At 40.5% G+C, this 16,947-nt stretch overlaps 1 protein-coding gene across 1 annotated transcript in view; it reads left to right on the top strand.

Annotated features, from left to right (window-relative positions):
* Positions 1-16,254, top strand: part of rnd2 (Rho family GTPase 2) — a 71,283-nt gene extending 55,029 nt beyond the window's left edge. The window contains exons 4-5 of the mRNA XM_072249020.1: positions 10,035-10,169; positions 12,538-16,254. Of these exons, the coding sequence (XP_072105121.1) occupies positions 10,035-10,169; positions 12,538-12,786 (384 nt within the window). The 3' untranslated portion in view covers positions 12,787-16,254. The remainder of the gene's footprint in view (positions 1-10,034; positions 10,170-12,537) is intronic.
* The last annotated feature ends 693 nt before the right edge of the window (positions 16,255-16,947 follow it).

Raw genomic sequence — 16,947 nt, 5'->3', positions numbered from 1 at the left:
CTGCTCAAAGCTCCAGCCTGTCGTAAAACGCTGCATTTTCTGCTCAATCGGCAAACCTGAGTGAGCTACATCTTAGGCTTCTGCTCTCCAATTTGCCGCTGCTCAAAGCTCCAAACTGACGCTAGATGCGCCTTTTCTACTCAATCGGTGAACCTGAGTGAGCCACATCTTCTCGGGTTTCCAATCGCTGATTGGCCACTGCTCAGAGCTCCAAACTGTCACAAAACGCTCCTTCTCTGCTCAATCGGTGAACCTGAATGAGCTACGTCTCCTCGAGATTCCAGCCTCCGATTTGCCGCTGCTCAATGCTCCAAACTGCTGCGATGCGCTGCATTTTCTACTTGATCCGCAAACCTGAGTGAGCTACGTCTTCTCAGGTTTCCAATGTCCAACTGGGTGCTGCTCAAAGTAAGGCCTTGAAAGTAGGTTGTGGAACCTTTTTAGTGTTGAGGTAAGTGCAGTTTTCCACGTTGGTTCAGAAGGCTGATGGTTGAAAGGTAATAACTGGTAGTGTAGAACTTAAGGCTCATCTGCTGATAGAGCATGGTCAGGATGGTGATGGTCCTTGATAATGGATGTTGCTTTCCCATGGCAGTGTTCTTTGTAGACGTGTTCAATGGTGGAGAGGGCTTTTCCTGTGATGCACTGGGCTACAGTGTGACTAAGACAGATTTGAAGGGAGTAAAGAGGAGCAAACCATGAAGAACCTGCCTCCTGGCCATCACTTAAAGAGAAGATGGCTTTCTGTATGAACTTGGGATGTACTGAATGCATTGCATTGTCACTGGTGTAATGCAAGTTCTTTACCATATGGGTTTGTGCAAATTGCTGTTTCACTTCCACTGTTTTAAAACTAGGAAACGTTGGTCTTGTATTGATCCAGACCTACTGGTTAATAGTGGAGTATTTAAATCCATCCTTTGCCCTTCACCTTTTGGTATCTCCATTAATTCACCACAAGGTTCTGTTTCTTGCCACAAAATCCCATTACTTTGATGTATATATAGTGAGGAGTATGAATATTGTGATGCTCGGGTCATTGCAGTTATGTGGGACATGCCAAATGGGGTCTGTTATCACTTGTGTGATTTCAAAGTGGTTGTGTGTGCCTTTTTAAGAAAAAAAGGGAACCAATATTGTGAACTTGAATTTCCCAGGTTGGGAAGGGCATTGCTGTACCTTGACTGAGTTACAACATTTTTGCTTTAGTTTTGCTGGAAATGGAATTGGGTGCCTCCTCCCACCGTGTGTAGATGTTGTTTGGAGATGCAGGTTGTCTTGACTGGTGGGAATGATTCCTGGTGAAGTTGCCATTAGTTTACTTGAGTATTACCAAATATCAGTTGCTTCTATAGTCATTCCTTTGGTCAACAGATCCTCTAGACTTTCAGCAACACGCCACTTAAGATTCCTGAACTATACCATCACTATGTCAAAACACATGACATCGATCTGGAAAGTTCTCCTCAAGTGTGCTTCCAATAGTGAAGCCAATCCCCAGGAAATTCCTGTCCCGTATTTTTATATTTCAGTCCAAGAATGATAACTGTGCCTACAAGTGTGCTAAACCTGTTCAATAAGACCATAAGATCATAAGACAAAGGAGCAGAAGTCGGCCATTCGGCCCATCGAGTCTGCTGTGCCATTTTATCATGAGCTGATCCATTCTCCCATTTAGTCCCACTCCCCCGCCTTCTCACCATAACCTTTAAATGTTGGTGGCTAATGCAAGGGTAAATGTTGGTTGGCTAATGCAAGGGTATTGTTCATGCACTGAGAAGGGACTAACTTTCACCTAAAGTACCTCGTGTCACCCTCCTTGACTATTGGCCCTTTCCCACTTCTGCCTCATTCTTCATTGTCTTCTGAACCCCTTACCTGCCTTCAGATTAGATTATTCCAATGACATCCTGCTGAGTCTCCAGTTTTCCTTTATAAACATTGTCATTAAAAGCCTTACCCTCTCATAATTTACATCATGCCCTGTCCAACAATCACCGCTTTACTTTCTTTAGAGCAGGAGGACTTGATGTTAAAATTCTAACTTCTCATTATTTTTAAATTCTTCAGTAGGTTTACTCTCCTGATGCATGAAACGTTAACTGTTTATTCATCTCCAAAGATGCTGCCTGACCTGCTGTGTTCCTTTAGCATTTGTGTGTGTTGCTCTGGATTTCCAACATTTGCAGAATCTCTTGTGTTTGCTTTATTCTCTGGTCTTTGTAACCTCCTTCAAATCCCCAACCCTCTAAGATTCCTACACTTCCAACTGCAGTATTTTGAGCATTCCCGATATTAGTTGTTTCATAATCAGCGATCATGCTTTCAGTTCCCATGTTCTGTAATTCCTACCTTTAGCCTCTTGTCCTACTATCTTGTTCTGTTCCTTATACCACCCCTTAAAACCTCAACCTCTGACTAAGCTTTTGGTTGCCTGTCATAATTGCTCAAATCTGGGTCACCATCAAACTTTTGTTTGCTGATACCCTTGTGAAGAACTTTATGATGCTTCCCTGTAAAAGACACTTGTAAATGCAAGTTGTTGTGAGTCTCGACGACTTGCACTAACAGGAAGACTGCTGACATGAAGAAATGATGTCAGGGTAGGAAAGAAATGATCAAGTTACATTAGCTGCAGGTAAGTTCAGTGCTCCTTATATAAAAAGGGCAAGCACATTGGAAAACTATTTAATAATTTTACTATATTCCAATAAGCACAGGGCATCTCTCAGAGCAGGCTTGCTCAGAAAGGGCTTGATTTATGAGCATTGTAAAGTTAGCACACAGGATACTCTAGAATACTCCTGCCTACAAAACTTTGCCCATGGTTGAAGTACCAGATAGAGACCTTTCAGTGACATGGTTGACAAGTCCTCAACCTCACGGTGAAGCAATGAGAACAAGGTCTTGCTGAAGCACATCTTCCAGCCTTCATTACAGATATCTAAAATCATATGTACTGCCCAGCTTTGTAAAATGAACACTTTCTGCAGGTCTTTGAGTTGTTTTGTTTTTCTTTTCCCTTGTGAAGTTAAACAAACCCCTTTACTTCACTTTCACTTACAGGACATTCACTGGCTTCAGCCCTTTGGGGTGGTCGTTCCCCAGAAATCCACAAGAATCCTTGACACCTGCCTTAATTTGTGCCAAAACTTAGCACTGGAAACATAATAAAGTCGTTCATTCCAAATCCAGCCGTACCTCTTGTATACAAGGCCCCATAAGGCTCAGCTAAAGCAATATGCAAACATGGGTTTGAACTGGTGCTTGGGCAACTGTGAGTGAAGCTTAGTATCCACCAGCAGTTTATTTTAGTGCATAGCCAATAAGTTGCTTTTCCCATGGCTGAGGTGGTTTGTTGGATCTCCTGAGAAGTGGTAAGATTAGAATCTAATCTCAGCATTAGATTTGATGTCAAGGCAAAAGGGAGACAGATGAAAAATGAGCAGCAGGCCGATGTGGAGTGGAGGATGGTGGGCATTGATTTCCCCTACTTGCTGTTGGTAATCATGAATCACCTATCCCTCAGTGTTAATCTCTGTTAACAGCTGGCGGTGCTTTCTGGATTTAGCCTGAGCTCTGTTTTTCTGTAATGAGGCGGCTGCTCAGCTTCCCCGTGTGATAAACGTAGACAATACTTGGATCTGTTCTCCACATCCTTTTTCTCTGATCCCTAAATCACTTGCGTTCAACCTTCTGGTTGAAAGTAAATGAGCCTTGTCTCATCTGACATCAGTCAGCATCAAAACTGAAGTGTAGACTAGACATTAACATTTGACCTGGTTTTTCAGTGCAGTTATGAACAGCCCTCTTAACCATTCTGGCTGGATTCTCTAAAATTTCAAATGTGCTGCAGGCTGTTTCTCAAGCTCATTTTGACACACACAATCTCCTGTTCCAACTCGGTTGTTACTCGACTCCCATCACTTTGGAGTTCCTTATTTTTTTGCACTATTTGAAACTCCAGGAGTGTGTCAGCTAAAGATTGCTTCCTGATTTATCACGCCTTTTGTCTTTTGATCCCTTTAAGTTGTCTTTTTACCCAGGTTCCTCAGTGCTAAACCAATGGCCAGCCACTAGAAGGCTCGAAGTGAATGTCTAGGTAGAGGCTCGTTCAACAAATGAGAGAGGTTTTAAATCTCATTCAAGACCAAGGTAACAGTAGTGCAGTAGTTAGGACTGCGGCCTCAGACCTCCAGATTCAGTCCTCAGTTCTGGCACCGTCGTTATGGAGTTTACATTTCTGTGACTATATGCATTTCCTTTAGGTGCTCCTCTTTCCTTCTCCATTCTGAAGACATGCTAATGGTTTAAATGGTCACTGTAAGTTGCCCCTGGTGTAACTGTGTAATAGGAGAATTGGGAAGGGGTATATTATAGAAAATAAGTTTCAGGGAAATAACCTATGGGACTGATGGAGAGCTAGCATAGATTTCATGGGCGGAATGGCCCCTTCTTTGTTGTAAGAAAGTATGAGCAATAATCTGCAAGTTAGCTTCAGTACCCTATATTACTCAGAATTCCTCTTGTCCTCCAACCTCCCCTACCAGCCTTGCTGGTAATGCATGGATGCCTGGCTGTCTGCTGCCCTCGGTGGTCAAGTAAACTAATGATGTAATTTTGTATCTAAATAATGGCTTCATGTGGAAAACAAGAAGATGACCAGTCCCAAGAAACCTGTAGCCAACTTTAGCGCAAGAAATTTACCTGTGCAAAGTGGTCAAGATACTTAATGTACATGAAATTTCACAGTTAAAACCTTGAAAGGGAATGACTGGGAGAGTGCTGAGATACAAGGACCGGGGTCGTAGTCCCGAGATGAACAGAAAACTTTTTTAGGACTGAGATGAAAAGAGAGTTCTTTATGCAAAGGATTTTTGCTCTTTGCAATTTGCTACTTCAGAGTACACCTCAGAGCAATCCTCTCCACAAATTATATGGCTGACATCAATGGATTTCCAGACAATATCAGAGAATGCATAGAACTCTGGCCTGTCACAAGCCTTCACTGGAGGTCTGAAGCTTTAACATCATTTTCTTAAAACCAGCAGATAACATAACACAGTGTTGATGGAATAAATCAAATTATGTGTTTTAATCATGTAGGATGGTAACCACTGTATGAAAGCTGTAAATTAATGATCTTGGTAACAGCTTGACTGCAGTTGTAGAAACAAGTAATCTGTCGCACTGTGTTGGTATAAATTGCACTTTTTGAACACAAAAGGCAGAACTTTCTGACTCTGATGTTTGAATGTGGAAGCCGTTTTAATCAAAACGGCTTTGGTGGTTTAGGAATGGGTGGCCTTGTTGTCCCAGACGCAAAGGAAACCACTGGCTCCAGATGATATATTTTATAAGCTTATTTAGTGTTGTGTCACAAATCCATTCCACAAAGGTAGTCCGCACCCAGCCAGCCTTTGCATACCATCGAAAAGGCCAGGGATTCAATAATGGGAGGCAAGGATCGCATATAGTGGGGTTGATTTATCACTCTGCGTCTGACCTCTTCTCCATACCCCTCATTTCCCTTTACTCCCAAATAGCTTGCATTTCAAACAGATTCCCAGAGATTAATACTTTATTGTTGGATCGGCTTGAGCATAATTTGCTAATATGAGTATAGAAATAGAAAAGGCTAATCTCATTTTATGTAATGATTGAGAAGGATTTAAGTTCTAAAATGGATACTGAGAGACTCTACCCCACAGCTGGAAAGGATTAAAAGTTATAATCTCAGGATAAGGGGTCAGATATTTAGGACTGAGATGCAAAGAATTGAGTAAGTACAGGAGGTTTTAAGACTTTGGTATAAAAACAGAAAAGCTGCGGATATGCAGCGGGGCAGTGTTAGATCCTGATGCTTTTGCGACCCAAAGATTCTTCAGAAGTCAAGAATGAAGCAGGCCTCAGTGAATGCCTGACATGTGAACTCAAGGTTCCCAGTTCCATCCTGAATGCTCCTCCTTGCCATCTGTTCTTTCCATTTAAGTCACCATAGCAAAGCGATTGGCAAGAGTTAATAAGTGTTTGGTGACATTGGTTTCAACCTTTTATTTCATCTTTCTTCTCCCACTCTACTTCATATTTCTTGCCAACTCAGCTGGGAACAGTAATGGACTGTAGTAGAAGTATTTGACGGACATGCTGCACGTTGAATGAAACTCAGTAAGTACGAGCCTGTTGCTGATGGGTCGACTTAATGTTTGGCGATTTCCATTGAGCCTCAGTTTTAATTACCAGGGGGATATTTAGGTTCTCACTATTTCATTTATGGTTTTTGAACGCAAGACAGCAGCTCTGTTCTTGTCAACTGGAAGTGGTTGGAACTGTGCAAACGGAACTTGTAGTCAGTGCAAGGTGGGTGCCCTTAATCTTCTGTTCACCTGCGTACGGGAAAATGGATTGAGATAGTGTCCGATAAGCATCAGGTTCAACAATGGTTCGGTGAAGTGACAGCCTCTGGGAATGTGTCTGAAGCCCAAGGTTTTTGGGAGTAAAAGAAAACGATGAGGTGTGTGTGGAAGAGGTCGGACACCCAGTGAAAATAAATCAGCCCTGCTCTGCGCGATCCTTGACCCATCATTGGCAGATTCCTGACTCAAATGCCCCTCTCTATGGGGGTCACAGTAGGTCTAATCCTTATCTAACTTCCTAAACTGTCAACACGTATGATAACCAACTGCAGGAATTCTGAGGGCTTGGATCATTCGCAGGTCACTGAGTCCTTCGGAACCACACTATGCAATCTGCATTTAGTGGTATGAGAAAGGAGAGCTGCAGAACATGGTCAGGACATGTTCATGTCTAGTGAGCGAGTGGACTTACTTTCATCCTTTGGGAATGCAAAACCAAAGCAAATTATGTTAAATAACGTTATCTTGTAACTGATAAAGCAACAAAGATGTCCCTTATTAACTTCATCAGAGTGAGGATGGAATTCTTTTCATAATAGAAGGAATGCTCTCCTGCTTTGCATTAATTCTACTTTCTGAACACATGCTTTGTAGGAAATATAATTATAGCACTATTAGATTATAAAGGCACAAAGCTCTTTCGTTTAAAAGGGGATCAACTGGGAACACACATGTAGATGATCAAAAGAGCTGATGTGGCTCACCTACACTGATTCCCTGCCATCCCGTCAACATAGAACATGACAGCATAATACAGGGCCTTTGGCCCATGATTATTTCACCTACTCTAAGATTAATCTAACTTCAACCTCCTACGTAAGCAAACTTTTTTTTTATCATCCATGTCCCCATGTAAGAGTTTTTTAAGTTCCCTTAATGTATCTGCCTCTACCACCACCCCAGACAAGAGGTTCCACACGCCCACCACTCTGTGTAAAGAACTTAATTCTAATATTCCCCCCCCCCAAACTTGCTTCCAATTGCCTTAAAATTATGCCCCCTTATATAAGGTATTTCTGCCCTGGGGAGATGGTCTCTGGCTATCTATTCAATCTGTGTGTTTTTTCATCTGTACACCTCTATCAAGTTCAAAGTAAATTTATTATTAAAGTACATATATGTCACCGTATACAACCCTGAGATTCATTTTCCTGTGGGCAAAATCAACAAATCTAAAGAATCATAACTGTCGTGCAAATATAAATAAATAGCCTCTCCTCCTTCACTCTAAAGTGAAAAGCCCCAGCTCACTCAACCTATCCTCGTAAGACATGCCCTCTGATAGAGGAAGTATCCTGGTAAATCTCCTCTGTACCCTCTAAAGCTTCCACGTTCTTTCTATAATGAGGTGACCAGACCCAAACACAATACTGAAGTGTGGTCTAACTGTTGTTGTTCTGCTCTTCTGGGTAAAGAGCACATATTAGAAAGTAATGGGGCTGTCATTTTAAATACAAAAATTGGATCTCAATCATGTTCACAAGTTCAGTGCAACAATCAGTAAAAATTGAATGGGAAGCAAATTTTCCTTCTTTCCTGACCTACCAACTCCTGTGGCTTCTGCATTCCAAGTTTCTCTCCCTTGTATGTAGCCTGCACCAACCCTCCACTTTCCACTTTGCTGTGTGCCAGAGACCTCACCTTCGATGCCTCACCAATCTGCAAATCTCAATCCAGCTAAGGCAACGTTGCCCTCAAACAAATAGTGAGCGGGCAAAAAATTAAAATCCCTGCCTTGTATTCTGTTTGATGTTTGCCTTTGCCCTCTTCTACAGAGAGTCTGTTTTATCATTGTGTGGTATGATATGAAGCAACATGCATTCATAGTTGAAGAGCAATACAACATGGGCACAGGCCTTTCAGTTCAACAAGTCCATGCTCTCCATAGTGCCCTAGTCTCAATGTGTTGCGTTTGGCCCATATTCCCCCAAGCCCTACCTCTCCATGTACCTGTGCAAGGCTTCTTAAATGATATAATTGTACCTGCCTCTACCACTTGCTCTGGCAGCTCATTCCATTTACTCACCAGCCTCTGTGAGGAAAGAGTTGCCCTCCAAGCCCCTTTTAAATCTTTCTCTTCTCAACCTTGCCCTGGGGAAAAAAGGACTGTTATCATCCACCATATTGATGTCTCTCATAATTTTAAATACTTCTATAAGGTTGCCCCTCATTCTCCTACATCCCAAGGAATAATGACCTAGCCTGTTGCCTGCTTCTTGTAACACAGGTTCTCTAGTCTTGCAAAATATTTGTAAATCTTTTCTGCACTCTTCTCAGTTTAACCACATCTATTCTATAATAGGGTGACCAAAACTATACACAGTACTCCAAATGCAGTCTCGCTAATGCAAGATAATGTCCCAACTCTAATATTCAAGTGCTCTGACTGATGAAAGCCAGCATGTTAAATACCGTTTTTTTTTTACCATCATGTCTATCTGCAATGCTGCTTTCAACAAACTATGCACTTTTTGGACCCTCTATTTTATTACACTCCCTTTATAGTATAAATCCTTCTCTGGTTTGACTTTCTAAAATGCATCATCTCTGACTTGTGTGTATTGAAATCCATTTGCCACTCCTTGGTTCACTTCCCGAACTGATCAAGATCTCCCTGTAATCTATGATACCTCCTCCACCCCTCAACCACCCCTCCTAATTTTGTGTCACCTGCACATTTACTGACCAAGCCTTGTACCTTTTCATCCAGATCATTTATATAAATAATGAATAACAATGTCCTAACACAATCCCTGCAGCACACCACTAGTCACCAAACTCCATTCTAAGAAACAAACTTCAGCTACCACCCCCTGTTTCCTACCTCTATTCCAATTTTGTATCCACCTAACGAGCTCTTTGGGGTTCCACAGGACCTAACCTTCCAGACCAGCCTACCATATGGGACTTTCAGTTGAGTTTACTGTCTTGAATAAAATACCTTTAGCTGTAATCTTTCAGGACTTTATTGCTCTATAATTTTAAGTAAATAATCACTTTAGAAGGAATTTCATTTCCTTTAAGGAACAATCAATCTGCTGGAGGAGCTCAGAGGTTCGAGCTACAATGTTGACAGTTCCTTCCTTCCTGCAAATGCTGCTTGAACCTCTGAGTCCTCCAGCAGATTGTTTGTTGCTATATATTTCAACATCTGCAGTCTCTTGTGTCTTTATTTCTCAAATTTAATGGGTTAATTGGCCTGATGTCTGTAATCCATTCAAGTCTGACCAGAAGTATACAAATAAATTTTGAGAAAGTTGAAAACAGTTCATGCTAACTGAACCAGACAATGAGATACCTTCATCTAGTCTTGAGACTGCATGTAAACACAAGCAACAGATAGGTAGTTGCTGATTTAAATTATAGAATTTATTTTTCCAATTAGTAATTATGCCTCATGGTCTAAATCAGGAGGATTGGGACATTGAGACTTGACCTTGGATATGTGGCTTCTTCCCAGGACATTCTCTCAAAACAATCATTTTTAAAAAAGATTAAAAATCATTAAATCATCATTGGACCATTGTAACTGTTTTTGCAGTTTGTGAACAATTTGGAGATTTGTTATTTCATTGCCCGCTCAAATAATCTCTTCATATTTTGTTTTTTTTCTTTCAGTGGCAAGGTGAGACACAAGAGTTTTGTCCCAGTGCCAAAGTGTTGGTGGTTGGGTGTAAGATCGACATGAGGACAGATCTAAACGTCCTGAGGGAACTCTCAAAGCAGAGGCTTATTCCAGTTACACATGAACAGGTATGTACGTATTATGATACAAAGGTGGCTATTTGGCCCATTGATTCCATGCTGGCTCTCAACGGAACAATCTGATCTATCCCGTTCTCCCCTCATTTCCCTTGCACGTGCCCATCTCCCTTTAAATTTTTTTGTTGCTTGCATCATAGGGAGAATGTGGGAAGTCCACACAGATAGCATTGATCCCTTTTGTCTGGAGCTGAGAGGTGGCAGCATAAAACTGCTGTTCCACACTAGATTAATTCTGTTTATGCACTTGAAGTGACTGAAATTTGACGAGTATATATGACCTTAAAAGTCAGTTTTATATAGAAAATATTATGCATAAAATAAGATAACTGAAAGAGATGCCAGAGACCATGGGGGGCAGTGGGAGTGAGGGGGGGTCAAAGTTTGAATCCTTTTGGAAATGGGGACCTGTTACAGAGGGATGGATGACTTGAGCAAGTAAGAAGCAATACTGACTACTGAAGGTCCCCTTTAACACTACTTGATATTCTAAACCATGTAATTCAACTGCTGAGGGAGAAAAACATGAACCACTTGAAAGTTGTGAAGAACCTGGAGCTAATTGGTAGATGTTAATGCTCGTAATTCTTTGCAACAAACTCATGGTTGCCTGGCCACTGAAGTCACATTTTTGATGTCCTGAAGCAGAGATGGTTCAGGAAGCTTGAAGTGCTGCACTTATTTTTTTATTAATCTGAGAAACCACAATGACTTCACAATCCATGCAGGGCAAGCTCTATGTGATCGTCTCGCACACCGATGAACAAAAACCTTTGACTCTCTTCAGCACCCACATCTCTTCCCTTGCAGAAAACAGATATGTAGATTGAAGCACTCAATTGCTCTGAAGTGCATTACCTGGGCTTTGGTTGAACAAAATAGGTATGGGATTTAACATCTGAAACATCAAATGAGTTAAAGGTTGTGTTTACAGTAATGCCTGTTAAAATTATAAGTAATCATTGACTCCTAAAGGCCAGAAAGGATGACCTGACCCCACTTGTGAAAGAGCTGGTTAGTAAGTCCCACTTCCCTTCCCCACGTGGATCCTGGATTTGGGGTTATTTAGTATGCTCTGTATGTATGTAAGAGAAAAGTGTTATTTTTGACATCAGCACTATCAATACATTAAGATTAACTGTTCTGATTTGATAACTGCAAATTTATTGAGTGTTGAGCAGCACCTAGTTGATGGGGGGAGGGAAGAAAGTGTATCAGCCATATTAATTTCTGTCAGGTTTAAAGTCTCAAACAATATGTAATGGTTTTGCTATTCAGAATTCATTAATTACCTCTTTTATCATGCTGCTTCGTGTCTCTTTAGTTCCCTGTAAAGCTTCATAAAACAACAAAACTTAAAGAACTGGTTCTATCATGTTATCCAATTAACAAAGCATGTGACTGTATTACATTCTGGTTACTTAACTCAAACAGCTGCAACTGTACCTGATAGACCACAGGTGGCTGTTTGCCTTTAATTATACTAATGTTGTTATACTGGGTACCAAGACTCTTTGCACAAAGGCTGGGCCTTATTTATATAACAGACTGTTTTTCAAAATCCAAAGCTTAGATTAAAGTCTGTTTTGGCTTTGTGGATCAGTAAGAAACTAAATAGCTGCTTCCTTAACCATCATGGGGTTGATTGAAAGGATTCAAAGAATAATTTGGTATAACATATCTGGGATACTTAGAACTTCAGTGTGAACAGCTAAGCTATTTAAACATTAATTATTTTCTTCATTTGTCATGAGAGTATCCTTTTAGAAATGCATGCGGCCTTTAAGAAACTACGCAATCAAATGCATGATGTGATGTTTCGAGGTCTTCCATGAAGTGTTCAACTTCACAAAGATCTCTTCCTTCCCTGATTGCTACCCCCCCAACCCCGTGACTCCCAAGCATGGAATTGCACTCGTACATGAAAGTCAAATGGTTCCTTGTTGCTTAAGTTTACAAGGAGGTGTCTTGAAGCAGAAGAAGGAACAAGAGTAAGAGGCAGATCAGAGGGTTAAAAACTCAGTTTGACTTTATCTGAATTTTCACAGTAATATATTTTGCACAAACGAGCTTCTGTTCCCTTCAAAAAAAAAACCCACAAAGGTCATCTCGTTCCAAAATCAGCACTTAAAACACAGTGAAGCTAAGCCTTACTTTGGCTATTTTGACATGCTTTTGAATTAATGCTGCTTGGATGCCGTTTCATGCTGTGCTCAAATTACTTGTATTGGACAACATAATGGATGAAGGTTAATTAAATGTGAAGCACACATTTCATGCTTTCTTCATGCCGTGCCGGTTAACATTATGACTTTTATTCGCCTTCTTCCACCCCCCCCCCCCCCCCCCATTTCTCTAGGGCAGTACAGTGGCTCGGCAAATAGGAGCAACGGCCTATGTGGAATGTTCATCTAAAGCTTCTGAGAATAGTGTCCGTGATGTATTTCATGTTACGACCCTGGCTTCTGTAAATAAGATGCAGAAAAATCTGAAACGCAGTAATTCCAAGCGGGGATTAAAGAGGGTATCGCAAATGCCTCCAAGGACAGATTTACTGGGTGACTCGGAGATCAGAAAGGACCGTGCTAAAAGCTGCTCAGTAATGTGAAGAACGGACTCAAAATTATTTGTATTTATTCTGCATTCTGTACAGTAACTGGCACAGGAGCAACAGGACTGTTGCCAAATTCAAGGTCGGTATCCAAGGCTTTTCCTGGAGCCTCGGCCTCAAAACTGGTGATTTCTGAATCCAGGGAGCTGTTGCTTATTTATGAGGCTTGCAGAGTGACTGTTGCTGTGTTGGCTTCTTGTGGAAAGGAACTAATGAAGAGGAAGATTAACCAAGTGTTTGAATGTTTGTGAAGCTGTGTTGCTAAGGGAGATGTGGGCTGTTTGTATTGAGAACTGAATTTCTTCAGGGACTGTAGGAAAGATTGATGGCAGTGATAGTTTTTGTGTTGTGAAGTAAAAATGTATGACAGTCACTTTGGATATTGCCTTTTAAAACAAACTATATAGGACTCTAACAAATGCACACCAAATATAATATACCCATTTTTCATTACCTTCAGAATCTTACCATTACATCAGTGTTTGCACTAAATTTTCATAGACTGTAATAGGGAATGTTGTACACATTTGGAATTATGGATTGAAGCTTTGCATTCCTATCATTATAAAGAAGTTAGCTTAAAAAAAAACTAAAATTCCCTCTTGTCAAATTGTGCCTTCATCACCTGGTATTATTAGAGGGTTGCTGCTGATGCTGTGGCACAACTACCCAGAGCTACAGAGAAATGACACAGTGCTGGGGGTTTCTAGTGTTCCTTGTGTGAAGCAGAAAAGCTCTCATTTAGAAAATTAAAGTACATAATTGGAATTCATCCTTGGTTGTGTGTGCTGAAAGGATACTGTCATAGCATGGGTGTATTTAAGTTACTTCTAAAATTCAATTCCATTGACTTTAAAGGAACTGAATTTTGGAGTCAGTGTCCAACATACACGGGTTACATCGCAGCTTCCAAAGTGGGTAATTTAGGACATACAACAGAGGGTGGTTTTCAACTCCATATGAAAATGTTTAATGCGTGTAAGCACTCTTTCCAAATGTGGTTGAGTGTCTCGCCAAAATTATTACTCGTTCAGCTGAGGAGTCAATTATCGCCTTTCACAGTGTCCTTTCTCAATGTATTCATGCTCTCTGCTACAGTTAAAATAGAGAGTCTCCAATACTTTGATTGGATGGATTCCTATCAGCATCCAGCATTTGTGAATGGCCTTTTTGAAGACAATTCTGGATGTGCCCAGTTCATTGTTTGTCAGAATAGTTAATGAGCAATTCCTAGTTAGATTCACAACATTTTTATAACTTGCTTTAAGGTGCTTTGGTACTTCAACAGCCAATGGAGGAAAAATCAAAGTTGACCTTGTAGGTAACCTAACCTGTGACAGTCAATTCTAGATTTGGTCCACTGGGATAAAGTTGTGTGATCATTTTATGATGTACTTGAGCTGAGTGTTGAACCACCTTGTCATTCTCCTAGGGGGCATGTAGAGTCTTTCTATAGAAAGTGTAGATGGAAATTGATTATTTGTGTGTTTCCCTTCCCATGCTTCCATATTCACTCCTTCCTTTTCCTCCTGCACTCTTAATATGTTCCTTTTTTTTCCCCATCTCATTGGCTTCTACATTCAGTGGTTCATTCTCCACTATTCCTGCCACTCCAGGATGGTAACATTTTCCTTACTTCGACTTATTGCTCATCTTTCTCGTGCCCTCTCCCCCCCCGCTCATTTTCTAGACACTTCCTGATCTGCAGAATGTTCCCAGATCTCATTTTTTAAAATTTCAGGTTTCCGGCATCTGCGGTATTGTAAGAATTCTGACAGTGGACTGAAATAGACAGCATTCTTTCAGTTTATTCTACATTGTATTAATATTTCAAAGAATTCGTTATCTTTCAATTACATGGTCTCGGTCATAATCCAGAGAAGCATTAACCAAGGAATCGTTGCAATGCAATAGCAGGCTTTGTTACAAGAATGTGGCTTTACATAAACTCATATTCATACATCTTCAATAAAATAATGATTGAGAATTTTCAGCATTTTCTGTCTTTGTAACAAATAACTGGAGTTACGAATCATTTTATCATACTAGATGGTGCTATCTTGTACTGGGAAATGGCTCCATGAGCAATGACAACCCTTGAATGCACGACCATAATACTAAGTTATGGCACATGCACCAAGGTAGTGATGGTTGGTTGATTGGCTGGATATTAGGGGCTTCACAATTGCTTCTGGTTCCACTTCCATTCAATATTAACACTGTTGTCCTTTCCAACACTGCCACAAAAGAAGAGTAGGGATGAAATACAAATGGCACCCAACCCTTCTTACATGTAAGTCTATCTTTAATTCACATGAAGAGCCCCACCCACATATTCATTGTTCTTTCCGTGCCTGAAAGTCCCCTGTAGCACAATCCTGATCGCTCATGGTACCTGACAGGTTGTCAACATATACATTCCATTATAATCACTCATCGTGAGTTTCCGAATCAATCACCTGTTAGCACTTGCATTTACAAATAGACAGGCTCTGCTTTCTCACAGAATTGTCCTACGTGTTGTAAATTGAGAAAAGCCTTTGCAATACATACATTTTGCAGGTGGAAATATTTGTGCATTATTATATATCAACCCAATTGAGTCAAGCAAAGGCCATTTTAATTGGAGCAGAATTTTGGAACTACACCTTTCCAAGGTGGATAATATCAATGGAGTTTTGCTTGGTGAAGCAAGACTCTCTTCTATGGAAGAGTCAACTGAAATTGATAACCACATTCACAGAGAATTAATTTAAGTTTCTACCATGGGTAAGGACAGGGAGCATTTAAATTCAACTATGTCAGGGACCCTAAACACTGAACACTCAGTTATAGCTCCCATGCAGTACGTTCATTAAACTTGAGCTTTTAAAACTCATTTTCATAAGTGACAAAAGTCCCTCATCTTGTCCTCAGTTGTGGCTTTCTGATATATGTTACCTTTACTTTGCTGTAAACCCATGTTCTGAGTGCTTAGGCAGTCCCTCGAGATTGAGGACGACTTGCTTTCACCCTAATTCAGGAATGATTAATGAGGCTAAATTTGGACCCAAAGATTCCACCAGCATTTTGTGTGGGAGTGTGCCCTTGATCTTGAAGAAGATGCTTTTCAAAGCATTTCCTTTTCTCTAGTGACTAAAACATACATCAATACAGTCACCCGCTTCAATCATCTTGAAAGATTTTGAGCACATTGAAAGCTTTCCCTTTAACTTGGTCTGGAGGTATTGCCAATTCAAATTAGTTCAAATGGGAATGAGATGGTTCTCAAATAGAAGCAGATCAATTTAAGAGCAACGTCCTTTCTGCTTGTGCACAGGCTCCATTTAATAATGGGCCAGCCTGAGTTGCAATCCCATTTTTTTCCACTCCACACTTGCAGAATAAATCAATCTTATCATTAATCTTTCAATGAAATTTGATCTTTTGAGAGGGTTAAATACCCCTTGTTCATTATTGTAACATTTTACCCTTTTTACTTCAGAGTCGTTTATAAAATTGGTCTAATAATTTGATTTCTTTTAGTATCATTTCATTACTTGGATACTGTACATTTCATTTTGTTCTAGTGCCAAAAGTCACTTAGTTTACAGAAGTGATTTATCTTTCTCTATTCACTCATGGAATGCAGAGATCTGTCATTGCCAGAATTTATTATCCACCCCTTATTGTCCCATGAACAGAGGAGTTAGTTAAGAGCTGTCCAAATTTGTGGGTCCAGAGACAGGTAAGGATGGCAGTTTTCTTTTACCAAATGGCATCAGTGAATCAAATGGATTTAAAAACATCTCACATTTCCTCTGGTTCCTATCATTATTATCCATTTATAATTCTAAACTTTATTTAACTATTTGAATCTGAATTGTCACCATGATGCTTGAAGTTGTGTCCCTGTTCCTGTATCAAAGTCCTGCCGTGTAATCACTATGCTCTTTTTACGGGGAACTTTGACCATTTACCATACACTACCTTTGGTGTGACATTGAAAACTCTTTGCACTGCTGCTAAACTTGATGAGGAGTAAAGCAGGTGTGAAAGCCTGGTGTGAACCACCCCACAGTTCCTCTTTTGAAGAACCTCACTCTAGATTCTAGTTGCTTTTATCTGCAACATCAGTCCAAATTTTGATTTCGTCTGTAGATGTACTACTGGTGTAAC

This window comes from Mobula birostris, chromosome X (genome assembly GCF_030028105.1).
Source record: "Mobula birostris isolate sMobBir1 chromosome X, sMobBir1.hap1, whole genome shotgun sequence".
In the NCBI taxonomy this organism is placed as follows: domain Eukaryota; kingdom Metazoa; phylum Chordata; class Chondrichthyes; order Myliobatiformes; family Myliobatidae; genus Mobula; species Mobula birostris.
The sequence above is the reverse complement of the archived record's forward strand: the minus strand, read 5'-3'. Positions and strand labels throughout refer to the sequence as shown.